Raw genomic sequence first — 14,810 nt, forward strand, 5'->3', positions numbered from 1 at the left:
AAGGACTCACGGAGGCTGCAATGGGAATGCGATGCCGTTCGTGTCGATGGGATTAAGGATGACTTTTTCTTCGACTCCACCTGTCTGGAGCAACACATCGCCCGTTCGGAGGAATGTTTGCACGCGCCGAGGCTCGAAAGGAGGTCACAAAGGCTTCCGTACCATGACTGCTTCGTAAGGTACATCGTGCACAACTTATGTTTCGACAGATCGAGCAAGTGGTTTCGCGTTGCCTATAGGCATTGTAGGCATGCATTGGACTACCATTAACCCAAGAGGGCAAGGAGCATAACCACCCGCTAAGCAGAAGGATGCCCACGCGAGGTCAATGCGAGTTCAGCTTCTCATCAAGACTGTAGGGTGCAGGCCAAGCATTCGGCGATGTCGTTCCATGGACGAGCTGCTTGGAAAGCAGTGGTCAGCTTACCACTGACAGCAAAGAGCAGCTTACCGTTGGGACATCATGGACAAAAACATAAGATGCTCCCTTGATCGGCAGTGGACGGTCTATCAGTGCAAACATCCATTCGCACCAAGTCCTATCAGCCTCATCGACAAAGATTCATACAATGGCAACCACAATCTCCGCCCCGTTAGCTGGCAAAGTCGCCATCGTCACAGGCGGCAGCCGTGGCATAGGAGCCAGCATCGCCAGGAAACTCGCAGAGCAAGGCTGCACGCACATCAGCATCACCTACACCTCCAAGCCCGAAGGCGCCGAAGGAACCATCAACGAAATCCACAAGATCAACTCTTCAATCAAAACAACCGCCATCAAAGCCGACCTCCTAGACTCAGACTTCTCCGCCAAAGTCATCAACTCCACTCTCAAGGACCTACAAGTCAACCACATCGACATCCTCATCATCAACGCCGCAGTGATGGGCTCCGGCGAGACCAAACCCGACTTCGACAACTTCATCCACGGAAACGCCTGGGTCCCGCTCGAACTCTCCGAGGCCGCGGTCCCATACATGCCACAAGGCGGGCGCATCGTCATGATCTCCTCCGCCAGCTCCAAGACCGCCATGGGGAAGTCCATCCTCCAGTACGCCGCGAGCAAAGCGGCCATGGACGCGATTTCGAGGAATCTGGCCGTGGTCTATGGTCCTTCCAAGGGCATCACGGTCAACACCATCTCCGTCGGCGTGACCAAGACAGACGCCATGTTTGCGAATTCTCAGCAGAGTATGGAGGGGATGGATCGGGAGGGGTTTCTGCAGTTTGCGTCTGCTTTGAGCACGTTGCACCGGATTGGCGAGGCGGAGGAAGTTGCTGATATTGTCGTTTTCGTTGCTAGTCCGGCCTCCCAGTGGATCAATGGTGAGTCGTTGTCATCTCAGCATCCAAAGCGCGAAGCTAACCCTATGGCTAGGTAATCAAATCCCCGCGAATGGAGGTGTTCTGTCTATGGCTCAAAGCTAGAAATAGCAGAGCGCCTGTTGTTCGAACTAGTAGCAATGTCAATGTGATGCCTCTCCAGTAAAAGCAAAGTGCTCTGGCTAACGTGAGAACCAATTTAAGAACTGAAGCGAAGACTCAGGCCAGAAGTCATAAAGGAAGAACGAGCGAGGTCACGCTAAGGGCTCAGTAACAGCTACGGCTGTTCGGATATAGACTGAGTAGTCTTCGCGGGGTCTTGGAATTAACCTCAACATCAACCCCTCTCCAAACGGAGCACGTGAGATTCAATGAGGGCACTGTATAAGCACGAGGAACGACTGTGCACTTGTAGACTATTTGTCGTAAATGTTGTAGGAAGCTTTGTTAGGTCCGCGCCTTAATCGCAACCAAAATGGCAACACAAAAAACTGCTTATGTGACTGGTAAACGATTCAGAGTCTCTATTGTAGTTGATCAACGCTGACATCGATCCAGGCGGCGCAAGTGGCATTGGTCGGGCAGTAGTAGAGATGCTCGTAAGAAGAGGGTGCATTACTGATGGCCCTCGATTCGGATCGATATACCATGCTAATGTGTAACAGAGTCCGAGTAGCCATCGCCGACGTCAACCTACAAGGAGCGCAGTCTTTAGCCTCCACTCTCCAAGGCGCACTCGCCGTCGAGTTGAACGCCGCAGACTGGGACTCTCAACTGGCGGCCTTCAAGCAGATTCTGCAACAGTTCGGTAGAATCGACTATGTCTATGGCATTGCCGGTGTTGGAGAGCGCACGTGGATTCCAAACGATCCGAATGGTCTTGACTTTACGAAGCCGGATTTGACAACCCTGGACATCGATCTGAACGGTGTGTTGTACACCTCGGCGCTCGCGATCCAGCAGATGAGACGACAAGATCCTGATGAGCGAGGTATCAGGGGCAAAAGTAAGTTTTGAAGGCTAGTCTGGGCCGGACGCTGACTACATGCTACATATAGTCACCGTGGTAGCCTCTGTGTGTGGATTCTACTGTGTGCCAAGTTAGTACATCCATTTGCTCCATTGAAGGGACGAATCGATGCTGACCTTCAACAGCACTGCCGATATACACAGCAGCAAAACAGTATGTATCTTTCGCCGAACCGGCGAAATCGTAAAGCTGAGACTAGTACAGCGGCGTCGTTGGTTTTGTCAGGTCCTTTGGCAAGCACCTGCCCACCGATGGCATCACTCTGAACGCGATCTGTCCCGACGTCGTGCGCACGAACATATCCACCAGCGGATTTTATGATGCCCTGGAGGAGCGCAAGCTGCTGGTATCGATGGAATCTGTCATGGAGGCTTTCGAGCGGTGCCTCGATACCGAGATCTCTGGTGAGACACTAGAGATCGAGCCTAACAGTGGTATCACGCATCGTTCACCACCAGAGCCAATCGACCAGGACGCTGCCGAGACCATGAAGTTGCTGCATCAGCGTGGAGCTTCGTATCATGCGCCCAACAAGTTCAAATAGCGGAGAATTTGGTTGGTTCGAAACTTCATCGAGCATTTTTGCTGTCCGTCCCATCGGCGTGGCTGGCGTGTGCTAGTAAGAACTTGCTACATGTAAGCGTGTACTTGCATGCTTTGGTCCACTGCTCTTCTTGACCAAAATTCCCCAGCTTGATGCTCACGTCTCCTATCTTGTCCTTTACGATTGTGTATGGCATCTTTAGACCAGGTTGGCCTCCCTTGGGGGTGGTCCGCTCGACGTGCTCTCCCGCCTGCCGAAGACATTCCAAGAATGCGACCATGGCGTTGTCGAAATTGCGGTGCAAGAAACCCAGACCGAGTGGTAGGTCACCGCTGCTGAAAAGCTCTAGAATCGTCTTCTTCGGCTTTCCGTCCGCCGTGGAAGCAGTCTGTGGGTATTCCAATCTGATGACTTTGGATGTGGAGCCGACTGGTACCAACTCGTACCCTCTCAACTGGATGCCGAGCTTTTCGATAACCACGGTCAGCAACAACAAGGTCTGGCCCCATGCTGCGTTGATTTCAGGCCAGTCAACCGATTGATCGGGAGTCCTGCCAAGTCGAAGGCCGTTGATTGTGCCAAATGTACCATCGTGTCCAATGCAGAAGGTATCATTGTACACATTTGTACGCTTTAGAGCTTCGAGGACCTTGCTGTCGTGTGCAAGCTGGTTCTGAAGGCTGTCTCGTTCCTCCTGAAATGCCGATAGTTCAGCGGTAAATGCATTTCGTTCACGCCAGAACTGTTCTTCTTCTTCGTCCAGTTGCTCAGCTTCGATATCGAGAGCGGTGATCTCGTCTTCCATCCGCGCCTTCTCGGCTTCAAGCGCCTCGAGCTCCTCGAGTGCGCGCTTTTCTCGCTGCCGAGCATCCTCAAGATCCTGCTTCGTTTTCGCCTTTTCCTCATCCGTAGGAATTTCTTGTTGAGCTTTCTTCAAAAACTCAACGTAAGCGTCTCGTTCGCGAGTAACCCCTGCTTGACGTTTCTGGAGGCTTTCCAACAGCAAATCCGTACACTCCGAGCAGATGGGATGGTCGATGTCCGAGCGTGCAGAAAGTATTTCAAAGAGCCGAGTTGTCATCTCTCTATGTCGTCCAAGTTCATTAGCACCATCTGGGAGATTTTGAGGCACTGATTTGTTGGAAGTCGGCTTCTTCTTGGGAGCAGAGGCCGTCCCGTCCGAGCCTTCGAGTGGCGTCTGAGAATCTGAAAGCATGATGTAGGACATATCAGGGTTCGCTTTCCCGGTTGCAGCAGGAACATGGCGCTTATGCATGGGTGGTCCAGCCTGAGACGAGACTTGGTCGTAAAGCTGCTTTCGCTCCTTTGCTGCTGCCGAACGTGGTGCATCTGGTGCCTTGGGCTCTATCACGGGCGCTGCATCTGCGAGAATCTTGAACGAGGCCGGATTCAGACTCTCCAAAGAGCCATCGATCCTGAGCGGTGTCTTGCATTTCTGACACTGTAGTGTTGTTGCGACGGTGGCCATCCTGTTTCGTGTTTAGGAGAGGTATTCGATGGAGTCAACCGCTCATGTTTGACGTTGAGCAGCAAACACAATCACAACGGTGATCCTGTTGTGGCAGTTGTTCGCTCGTCTGTAAGCTGTCGAAAGATTGTTTGTTCCTAGAAACGCGATGTTGCCTCTTGGAAGTGAGGTGAGAGAATGACCAAATATACTCAAATGACTGTTTCCACACGCGTTGTATGGGGCACGTGGCACGCCTGCGGGTTGATTGAAGTTTGAACCAGAGTCGGGCGGCAGATCCCGAACGTCAATCTTCAGACGTCTTGCTCGACTTCAAGTTGCGACACAGGCGACACTCCAACCATTAAAACCTCTCCCTCACCCGCAAAGCAGTCGCAAACATGCCTCAAGCACAGCCAGAACTCAAGAAGGTCAGCCAAACTTCCCCCTATACCCAGACGATCCTCGCAAACTCCTAAAGCAGTCGCGCAAAATTGAATCGCAATCTAGCATGTGAAGACGAAATGCTAACACAGACTCCAGTATCTCGACAAGCGCGTCGAAGTGCAACTCAATGGCTCGCGCAAAGTCATGGGCACTCTCCGCGGTTACGACGTACGTTCGAGCACATAACGAGACCATCCGGAGTCCGCTCATATCTTTGCTAGGTCTTCCTCAACATTGTCCTCGACGAAGCCACCGAAAGCAAGCCAAACAACGAGAAAGTACGACTGGGCATGTGCGTTATCCGGGGGAACTCAGTGGTCATGATGGAGGCACTCGATCGCATCGGAGATGATCACCAGCGCGGTGGAAGATAGAGAAGCTTTGTGGTTGGAACGGGGAATGGAAAAAGCACGAGATTGCGGTAGTAGAGGAAATACCGAGAAGGACATGATACCATACTTTCCGGACGACACGCCGATTCGGATGGGGATTGCAGAGTCCAAGAAGGGCGCTCGGTCATGGGGATGGGATAACTGCCTTTCAGGCGCACGAGGCGTCCAGGCTAGGATAACGATTATCAAAACGTAAGGCTTCCACATCGTCACCATTCTATTCGAACTGTGTTCACAGCCTATCCTACAGTGCGATCCATTGTTTCCCAGCCGCTCCAGCGAGTCGTGCAGAGGGTGTAGCCCACGCTATACGCCCACATGCAGTCGCTTTAAAAGCTTTGGGGAGTAGTCTAGAGTCCAGACTTCTGCGTGCAGAGTCGAGAGTCGGTAATATAGAGTCTCTAACCCAGAGTCTCTAACCCACACTCTAGAGTCCAGAAACGAGCGTCCTAGCGTCCAGCATCGAGAGTCGAGACCTCTCCGTTTCTAATGTCACAAATCCTTCAACATCCCCTCCCTCCTACAACCCTCCCTAAAACCCCCCCTACAAAACCACCCCCCAAACCGCAACCCCAACCGCAACAACCACTCCCCTCCCCCTCCCCGCCGCATTCCCACTCCCGCTCCCCAAACACCCTCCACTCGCACTACACCTAACCTCCACCCTGCTCAAACCCCCCACGCAACCCCTCCACCCCCCCTAATTTACCCCCTCCCCAACAGGACAATACCGAAAGCACCCCTCACTAACCAACACAGGCCCCTCGCAACACCCCCGCAAACCCGGCACGTCGTGGGGGGAGGAGAGGCCGCAGAGCGGGGTGGTGGAGTGTGTGAAGCCGTAGGGGAGGGTGGAGGGGGGTGTGGTGCATGTGGAGGGGGAGGGGAGGGCTGGGAGGGACGAGGTGTTAGTTAGGTTGGTTGGTGGGCATGGAATCCCGGGGGGGGGATGTACGGTTTGAAGCGGTGGTCGAGGCGGTGGAGTACGGGATGTTGGCCATTGTGCTGTTGGGGTGGCACATTTGATGGTGTAGACTGATGGGACATGTCTCCAGTGAAATAATAGCCGAGCGGGATGTGATTATATACGACGATCCTTTCGTGCAGTGATCGTTAGTGGAGCATGCTTCATCACCGCTTCCAGCATGACCCATCACGTCCAACGACTTGGTACATAGCGGAACATCGCCCTGAACATCTGCGATGCCCGCACCATTTTTTCGAAACTCGCATCACTTCACAAAGTGCTTGTCACCTCGCAGATGTGCTATTTCCAGTACAGTCTCGACGCAGACAACGAAACTGACTCGAGGTTTCCGGAAGTAATCAAACTTCACACAACCAACGCCACAGAATGCACCCATCGCCTATCAAAAATCAACGAGAAAGTTTCGAGACCGTTTCAGCTCATCAAAGGGGACTTTCTGAATAGCAAGCTCAAAAACCAAAAAAAAATTCATTCTTCTCTTTTCCTTGAATTTTTCCAGAACTGCGCTGATTTCCCATCTTCAATGATAAGAATGTAAAACTCCTCGCTACCCCAACAGAAAATATCATCTCCAAACAAGAACGCTCCATCCACGTCAACTTTCTCCCTTCCCTCCCCAAATCGAATGCAACAGCCCTCTCATTCTCTCTCTATCCACAGCAACAGCAGCAGCAACAGCGCTCCAACGCTCAATCAACACAGCGCGCTATGATAGATAGATCAAAAAGATTGCTTGCTTGCTCTATGCTTTCCAAAAATCGAAGCATTTTTTATATCGCCAATCATGAATTTTTCTTTTTGCGCTTTTGCAGGCGTATGAATGCAAGGAGTCGTTTCGTCGTCAGAAAACTTTTCAGTGCACGCCGTTGGTGCGCACACCATTGGTGTGGACTCCATTGGTGCCGTTGGTGCCATTCGTGTGGGTCCCATTCGTGCGAGTTTCATTCGTGTGGGTTGTATTCGTGTGGGCGCCATTCGTTCCATTGGTATGCGTCCCATTAATCTGCTTCCTCAGCCCAAAAGAATCCCGAATCGCACTACCCAATCTGAAAATCGCCTCATCGATCTGATCAAACTTAGCAGCCGCATAAGTCGCACGGAAGAACATGGTGTTGCGCGGCTTGGTCCTCTCGGCGCAGAACCACGAGCCCTTCATGAGGAGGGTGCCGTGGCGGATGATGGTTTGGAAGATCTCCTCCTCGAGCTCGTCCATCGTCACGCTGCCGTCGATCCACTTGGGGTGCTGGGTGTAGTCGACTTGGATCCAGTGGAACATGCCGGCCATTGGGGGGACCCAGCTGATGATGTCTTTGGGGAGGTAGCGCTCGCAGGACTCCATCATGACGTTGCGGCGGCGCGTGTATTCCAGACGCATGTGGATCAGCCAGTCGAGGTAGCCGGAGTGGCCCCAGATTTCGTCGACAAGTTTGAAGAGAATCAGCTGGCTGAAGCCTGATGGGCCTTGAGTGCAGACGTCGGCGTGCGTGCGGAAACGGTCGCACATTTGCTCGGAGGCAGTGATCCAACCGACACGAGAGCCTGGTGCGATGACCTTGGAGAAGGAGTCAGATCGCATAACACGGCCGTCCACGTCGATTGAGAGGAAGGAGGGGACGATGGAGTTGAGGAACTCCTCGTGAGAGGCTGGTGGTGGGATAGGCGAGGCATCTGGGCCCTTGTAAGGTTGCATCTGCAGGAAGTAGTATGGTTCATCTTCGAAGCTGGGCGAAAGAATGTCAGCATTCGAAATGATTTCGATGGTTAGTTGAACTCACATGTAAAGATCATGCTTCTGACAGACCCCATAGATCTCCCTTCTCCGCTCAATAGGCTGCGTAGAGCCCGTCGGATTCTGCCCAGTAGGAACAGTGTACAACACAAAAGGCTTCGGCCCACCTCTGACCTTCTCGTCCCAGTTAGTCAGAACATGGTCCAGCGACGACGCGAGCATGCCGTTCTCATCCATGGCAACGCCAGCAACCTTGACACCCAACGGAGCAGCCGTCTCGACAGCCGCAGGAAACGTATATTGTTCACTCAAGATCCAATCGCCAGGCTGGCACAACATCCTGAGTGCAAAGTCCCAAGCGCAAGTCGATCCCACGGTCATGGTGCAGCTCCAGTCCTGGTAAGGAGGGTTGTGCACAATCTCAGTGTGCTCTACAATCCATCTCAAGAATTGAGCGGCTCCATGTCCTTGGCCGTACTGAGCAGCCGTGGCGATATCAAAGGCCGACTTCCCCTCGGCCATGTCGTGCATTCCAGCACGGAGCACTTCGCTGCCTTCTTCCCCCTGGGCACAATGGCCCAGGAGTGGCACCTTCACATCAATCTCATGGAAAGGGAAGTACTCGCTCGATGGCAGTCCACCACCAAGCGAGATCAATCCCGGAGTCTTGAGGTATGCCGCGGCAGCCTTCAGCGAGCTGCCACCTCTGTTCAAAGTCTCAGGGGTCAAACGATCTAATCAACGTCAGCAACGGCAAAATCAACAGGTGAGGTCAAAATAAGGCTAAACTCACGATCCCATCGCTTCGCATCCGGCTTGTGCCTGTGGCTCGTCCTGCCCTTGAATTGGTCCAAGTCCGCAGGCGCAGCGACCCCGGCAATCAACTTCCCGGACGCGGCGCGGCGTTTGGCCACGCTCTGAATCGTCAAGCGGTCGGGAATGGTGAAGGTCGAGGTGTCGGATTCAGGCAAGACCTCCACATCGATCGTAGCTGCGGGTGGCGCCATCGTATCGCTTCGTCCCTCCCGCGCGGCTCACAGATCTCGTCGTCGACACGAAACGTCTGGAGAAGCGTGTGGGTGGGAGCGATGTGTGATCGTGGGGGTTTGGGTGCGGGTTGCTGTGACAAAGGGGACCTGAAGAGCGGGGTGGTGAGGGTGGGTGTTGGTCGAGTCTGGGCGGTGAGAGCCAATCACCTTGATGGAACGGCAGCCGGTCGACGAGCAATCCCACGCTGACGGCTGGACAAGTCCCACGTCGAGGGGAGAAAGAGGAAAGTCGAGTGGGATGGGACAGGTTCAAATGCGATCTGATAAAGAGCGGGAAGCTTAAAAAGATACGCACGCCCTGGGGAGTAGAAAACGTCGTCCTTTTCGTCAACCTCTGACGCTCGTTTTCTGCCAGGCAAGGTGCTCGAAGACGATGCGGTGAGGACGAGGACAGTCGTACGTTTTCTCTCGTGATAGCGCGCGAGGGGAGCTTGGTCGACGGCCGACGGGCAACCCATTCTCTCGTAACAGAAAGCAATTAGACTCGCTCTTTATCGGTCTCCAGCGGCCAACAAGACGACAGGATGCGCACACGATCCAAGGATGGAGGGGTGCGGATGGACGGTCCCGGCAAACGCACCAGACATGCATCTCTGCCTGTCTGCCGGCGGCGGGTATTTGAGTTAGTTGACGGCCACCGCACCACCGCACCCGTCGTTCGCCCAGCTTTGCATCTGCTGCTGCAGTCGAGCATCCGCCCAGCGAACCGAGGAACCAGGCCACGTCTGCCGTCCCTGCTATAGGCGGTGAAAGTGCGATCTGGGCGACTGCTCCTCATCTGCATGCCGTTGAGAAGTACGATACGCGCCTCGACATGTGAAAGACACGACCACGATAACGCCGTGACGCGACGGAGTGAACGGCCATCATTAAAACTGAAGATCCGGTCGATATCGAGCGACTCCTGGCCGAGGACTCGTTGATCCATTGCACAAGGTGAGATGATGAGTGGTGGGCTTCGACATTGACGCAGCTGGAGGATGAGAAGACGTGCTTCTCGGAATCTGGCCGACCGTTGCTGCCAATGTTTCACGGCAGTGCGAGTGCCGGGACATGTGAAAGTTGTCTCGGTAGCGATCAGACGCTGTGCCTCCCATCTCGATATCAAAATCTTCATCGTCTGCAGCATTGCAGCGTGGCACAGCAGATGGTGCAATTCTGCCCAAACCTCCCACGCATGTGAAAGTATTACACAAACAGAAACGCAATGGCTATCTCAAAAATGCTCAAATAAGTATTACGATATCTACAGCCGTTCCATCTTCACTACAACTGCCAGGGGCTACGCTCAGTGCCAGACTGGACGAGCTGTCCTCCAATTCCCCAATATCAATCCGTAAGAGAGGGCGTTGCGCGTGCGCTTCACCAATTCTCGACAACGCCTGGGACACCATGCCAATGAAAACCCATTGACAACTGCAATTCGGGAAGACGCGAATGCATTACCAGCCGTAGAGCTTCCTAAACTCCGTCCTCGATGATTTTCCCCGTTCATCTAATACTGCTCATCGGGGCACTCATACGCCAGATGCCCATCCTTCTCGCAGAGCGCACACCATTTGTCCTCCGTCTTGCCATCCTTCGTAGCCTTCACGCCCTCATTCTCCTTCCCAGGGCTCAAGGGCAACGGCTTCTCTACCTCGACGACGTCCCTACCGCCAGCCTCAGAGTCCTCCGTCGAGGTCGTGTCGTGGTTCTGTTGGAACTGCGTGCAGTCGAGTGTATCGTGCTCGCTGGATTCGCACATCTCGCAGAAGAGCGCGCCGTTGGTGGATCTCGTTATGCCATTGCCTTCCCCATCCGCTGCAATGCGTCTGGCGGCATGCTCGGCGAAGGTGGCCTTGAGTGTGTTGCCTCGCGGGCGGACATATATTGCGTTGTTTGCGGTCGCAGTCATTTCGCTTTCGTTGCGGGCGTGGTGGCCGTTGGACATGGCGCTGTCTCTTCGAAGTTGCTCAAGCTCAGCCTCGAGTTGTTCCCGTTGCTTCTGGCTCTCGGTGAGTGCACCTTGCAACCTCTGCAGCTCGTCAGAGGCGTTGAACCCGTTCGGGCTGGTCGCGTCTGGACTCGTTGAAAACGAGTGGATGATGGCCTTCAATCCCCTGATCTCGTCCTCCTTCTGCTCCAATTCCTTCGTTGAGCTCGATCCGTTCACTGCAGACGCGGCCTTCTCCCTCTCCCTCTTGAGTTCTGATCGTCCTCGCTCAACCTCTCCACGAAGGAATTCCACCTCTCCTCTTGCCTCTGCCTCGCCCCTCCTCGCATCTTCCAGGCCTTCCTCGAGCTCTTGCACAAAGTCTTCCAGCTGTTTCAATTGCCGCGCCACATCGTCAAACTCTTTTTTGTTCTGATTCATGTCCTCCAACTCCTGATTTCGTTCCGAAAGCTCCTGAACCTGTGCCAAAAGGTCGCGCTTCTGCTCTTCGTATACACGCTCAGTCTCTGTGCTTGCCATCTCCAAGGAGTCGAGCGTGCTGCGGAAGTCAGCACGATGTGCATCAAACTCAGATGTCAAGATGGTAATCTTCTCGTTCTTCTCGCGCAGTATTTGTCGAAGCTGGCCTGTCGACTCGTCGCCCGTGATTTCTGCGGGCATCTTGCTGGTCTCGGTAGGAATCAAGGCCGAAAGCTCCTTGACACTGGCCTCCATGTCTGAAAGATTCGCAGCTTGCTCGGCCAGCCTCTTGTCGCGCTCTGCCAGTTCCGTCTTTAGCCGCAAGACTTCCTCATCTTGACCACCCGCACTGCCAAGACGCGAGCCTGAGCGAAGGGGCTGTGAGAAGGATGGCACTGAGCCTGAGCTAGTGGTTCGGCCATTGCTGGTGGTTGCCACTCCCACCGGTGTCCTCTCTTCTTCCGCGACAGTGTCTTGCCGGTGGCCCAATCGAGACCCAGTGCGCGAGTACGGTCTTGCAGGGCCATTAGCCGTGGAGGGTCGAGATGTGGAGGTCTTGAGGTTGTTCTTGCTCGGGGTGTTGGCAGAGTTGAAGCCCGCTCGCGGGGTCCCTCGTGTGCTGGTCGACAGGGTTCTCGCAGGGGTCGGGGCTAGATTCGGTGGCTGCTTTCTGAATGGCGATTCAGGTCGAGGCAACGAGGGTCTCTTAGGCTTGAAAGTTGGGCTTGATGGTCTCGCGGCTCCTGGTCCCACCGATTGGGAGAACTTCAAGGCAGACCTTTGCGGCGCAAAAGCCTCGTCGGAGCCAGTCCTCTGGCCGTTGATCGTGCTATATGAAGGTGTATTGGGTGTCCCAGGAAATGAGTCGACGTTCGAGCCGGTAGGTGAATGGCGCTTCTCGGCGCGGTGAATAGGCAGGAAGATACCAGCGCCTGGGATCGACGTGTTGAAGTAATGTACGCCGTCGACATCTCCGTCATTCTTTCCCCTAGCAGCAAACTCCCTGTCCAACTCGACACCCACAAACTTGCCATTTTTGCCCCTCACATTGCCAATGAACTTGACTGTTCCGTACATATCGCCCGGTACGTTGACTGTGTCGCCAACTTCCAGTTCTCCGCCGTCCATCTTTCCCGTAGGAGTCTGGTTGCCATTCAAGGTGCGCAGACTGGCTTTGCGGTTCACATCGGCGGTCGTCGAGGCCCGCAGCGATGGGGAGGAGGCGGTGTTTGTGTTTCCAAAGGACGGTCGTTGCAAGCCGCGTTGCCGGGGTGTCTGTAACGACATGGTGGAGTCGCGGCGGGCGTGTGTTTGAGGAGGGTGTTTGCGGTGTCACAGAGGGCAGTCGGGTGGTGGTCTCGCCCTTAAGACGGCCAGGGCGCGACCGAATTAGAGGCGGGCTGGTCAGTTAATAACACGATCAGGAGCAGGACGCGGACGGGAGAGATTGATTTGCTCAGAGCAGAACGTTAGCCTGGTCGCGCGTCACGTGTGGGCGGTCCCTGAGACATGCGTCGCAGCCGGGCGTCTTTGCTTAATCAAAAGCAGAGCCAAAATAGATTGCTGTTATGTATTGCAGCCCTCGACGGTGTCAACAAACAACATCAACACGAGCTAATGCAGCGACAGCATATTCCGTTGGGCTGCGCGTGGTGTCGTAACTGTGCGGCGGCGGCGGCGGCTCTGCTGCTCATCACTCCCGCCTGTTCGACCCCTGTCGCTTGCCATGTGCCGTGGAGAAGCGGCGGATCCAGCAGATTGTATTGTCTCGAACAAGACGACGTAACTGTTTCCAACTTCGCATGCTCAGAACGGTCTTGCACGGCTCGTTCGGAGACAACCTCAGCGAGAGGCTCCATCCAGTATTATTATCGATCGGGAGTTATTCTCAATTGACTCGCAGCATCACACAAGGACGAGTCAAGCCCTCGGGCTCGTGTGCTGACCCAAAGCCGAGGCAACTCCACCTACAGCCGACTACACCTCCATATACTCTACCTGTTTGTCGTTGACCATGTAGCATTACCCTGAGCAAGCCATTGCAAAATGGCAGGCCCTATAAGACAACCCATAGACCTGGACAGTCTAGCCAGGTACATTGACAAAACCGTTCCCGAGATCAAAACCCCTCTCGATGTCAAGCAGGTAGGTACAACTTCCACAAACAACAAGCAATCTCTTGATTAAACAACTTCCAGTTCGGCTACGGCCAATCCAACCCAACCTACCTCCTCACCGACTCCACCGGCGCCAAATATGTCATGCGCAAAAAACCCCCGGGCAAGCTCCTCTCCAAAACCGCCCACCAAGTCGACCGCGAATACCGCATCATCGCCGCCCTCCAGAACACCGACGTCCCCGTCCCCCGCGCCCTCTGCCTCTGCCAAGATGACTCCGTCGTCGGCACCGCCTTCTACATCATGTCCTTCCTGAACGGCCGCATCTTCGCCGACCCGGCCATCCCAGACGTGTCTCCAGAGCACCGCACGGCCATGTGGAAGTCCGCCGTGACGACGCTGGCGAAATTCCACCGCATCCCGCCCCGGAGCGTGGGCATGGAGGATTTCGGGCGCCCGAATAATTTCTACAATCGCCAGCTGAAGACGTTTGCGACCTTGTCCGTTGCGCAGGCGGAGACGAAGGATATCGAGACCGGGGTCAAGGTGGGCAAGATCCCGCATTACGATGATATGGTGCGGTTCTTCTCGAATCCGGAGACGCAGCCGAAGGATCGGGGGACGTTCGTGCATGGGGACTATAAGATTGACAATATGGTTTTCCATCCGACAGAGCCGTATGTCATTGGGATTCTGGACTGGGAGATGGCGACGATCGGGCATCCGTTGTCGGATATCGTGAATCTTACGGGTCCTTTCGCGGCGGCGAATAACCCCCTAGCCGCTGCTGCTGGACGAGCAAACGATGCTTTCAAAGACGGAGCCACACCTGGACTACCAACGAAACAGCAATGTCTGGACTGGTACCACGAAGTCGTCGACTACAAGATCACGCCGCAAGAATTGACCTGGGGCGAGGCGTTTGGCATGTATCGGGGTGCGATCATCTGTCAGGGCATCGCGGCTAGATATGCGGTGAGGCAGGCGAGTAGCGAGAAGGCGTCGGAGTACGGGAAGGCAATGTACCCCTATGGTGAGTTGGGGTGGGAGTTTGTGCAGGATGTTAAGAGGCAGTATGAGGCGGGCAAGGGGAGGTCGAAGTTATGAGCATACATCTACGAAAGTGTTATGGAAATGATATATGTTGCTTATACGATTTCTTTGCTTTGACTGTAAGTTGTGCTGTGAGACCTGAGCCGGTGTGTCGAAGGATGCCATGCATGTATTGTTACAGCCCTCACTCGTGAGACTACTTCCGTCCTTACTCTAAGACTTACTATGCTCTTTTATCAGTCTTGAGCCACTTTTGTTCATACTCCTGTCTTGCTAAT

General features: G+C 54.3%; 7 protein-coding genes across 7 annotated transcripts; 4 read left to right on the forward strand and 3 right to left on the reverse strand.

The window, feature by feature from the left end:
* Positions 1-569: 569 nt before the first annotated feature.
* M409DRAFT_58731 (uncharacterized protein) lies at positions 570-1,425 on the forward strand (the record flags this gene model as incomplete). Its single annotated transcript, XM_033813988.1, has 2 exons — positions 570-1,323; positions 1,376-1,425. The coding sequence occupies 2 exons, from the start codon at positions 570-572 to the stop codon at positions 1,423-1,425; spliced, it is 804 nt and encodes a 267-aa protein (XP_033662851.1).
* A 370-nt stretch (positions 1,426-1,795) lies between these two features.
* M409DRAFT_69469 (uncharacterized protein) lies at positions 1,796-2,894 on the forward strand (the record flags this gene model as incomplete). The annotated part of the gene is made up of 6 exons (XM_033818311.1): positions 1,796-1,826; positions 1,879-1,930; positions 1,986-2,326; positions 2,379-2,420; positions 2,476-2,503; positions 2,555-2,894. The coding sequence occupies 6 exons, from the start codon at positions 1,796-1,798 to the stop codon at positions 2,892-2,894; spliced, it is 834 nt and encodes a 277-aa protein (XP_033662852.1).
* Positions 2,895-2,919: 25 nt separating this feature from the next.
* On the reverse strand, positions 2,920-4,383 carry M409DRAFT_58733 (uncharacterized protein; the record flags this gene model as incomplete). Its single annotated transcript, XM_033813989.1, has 1 exon — positions 2,920-4,383. The coding sequence occupies one exon, from the start codon at positions 4,381-4,383 to the stop codon at positions 2,920-2,922; it is 1,464 nt and encodes a 487-aa protein (XP_033662853.1).
* Positions 4,384-4,763: 380 nt separating this feature from the next.
* M409DRAFT_27691 (uncharacterized protein) lies at positions 4,764-5,183 on the forward strand (the record flags this gene model as incomplete). The annotated part of the gene is made up of 3 exons (XM_033808677.1): positions 4,764-4,793; positions 4,906-4,977; positions 5,031-5,183. 3 exons carry the CDS (start codon positions 4,764-4,766, stop codon positions 5,181-5,183), a joined length of 255 nt encoding a protein of 84 aa, XP_033662854.1.
* Positions 5,184-7,042: 1,859 nt separating this feature from the next.
* On the reverse strand, positions 7,043-8,925 carry M409DRAFT_58734 (uncharacterized protein; the record flags this gene model as incomplete). Its single annotated transcript, XM_033813990.1, has 3 exons — positions 7,043-7,910; positions 7,965-8,652; positions 8,712-8,925. 3 exons carry the CDS (start codon positions 8,923-8,925, stop codon positions 7,043-7,045), a joined length of 1,770 nt encoding a protein of 589 aa, XP_033662855.1.
* A 1,537-nt stretch (positions 8,926-10,462) lies between these two features.
* Positions 10,463-12,649, reverse strand: M409DRAFT_58735 (uncharacterized protein; the record flags this gene model as incomplete). Its single annotated transcript, XM_033813991.1, has 1 exon — positions 10,463-12,649. The coding sequence occupies one exon, from the start codon at positions 12,647-12,649 to the stop codon at positions 10,463-10,465; it is 2,187 nt and encodes a 728-aa protein (XP_033662856.1).
* Positions 12,650-13,408: 759 nt separating this feature from the next.
* Positions 13,409-14,586, forward strand: M409DRAFT_27694 (uncharacterized protein; the record flags this gene model as incomplete). Its single annotated transcript, XM_033808678.1, has 2 exons — positions 13,409-13,507; positions 13,561-14,586. 2 exons carry the CDS (start codon positions 13,409-13,411, stop codon positions 14,584-14,586), a joined length of 1,125 nt encoding a protein of 374 aa, XP_033662857.1.
* Positions 14,587-14,810: the final 224 nt, after the last annotated feature.

Source organism: Zasmidium cellare (assembly GCF_010093935.1).
Source record: "Zasmidium cellare ATCC 36951 unplaced genomic scaffold M409scaffold_38, whole genome shotgun sequence".
In the NCBI taxonomy this organism is placed as follows: domain Eukaryota; kingdom Fungi; phylum Ascomycota; class Dothideomycetes; order Mycosphaerellales; family Mycosphaerellaceae; genus Zasmidium; species Zasmidium cellare.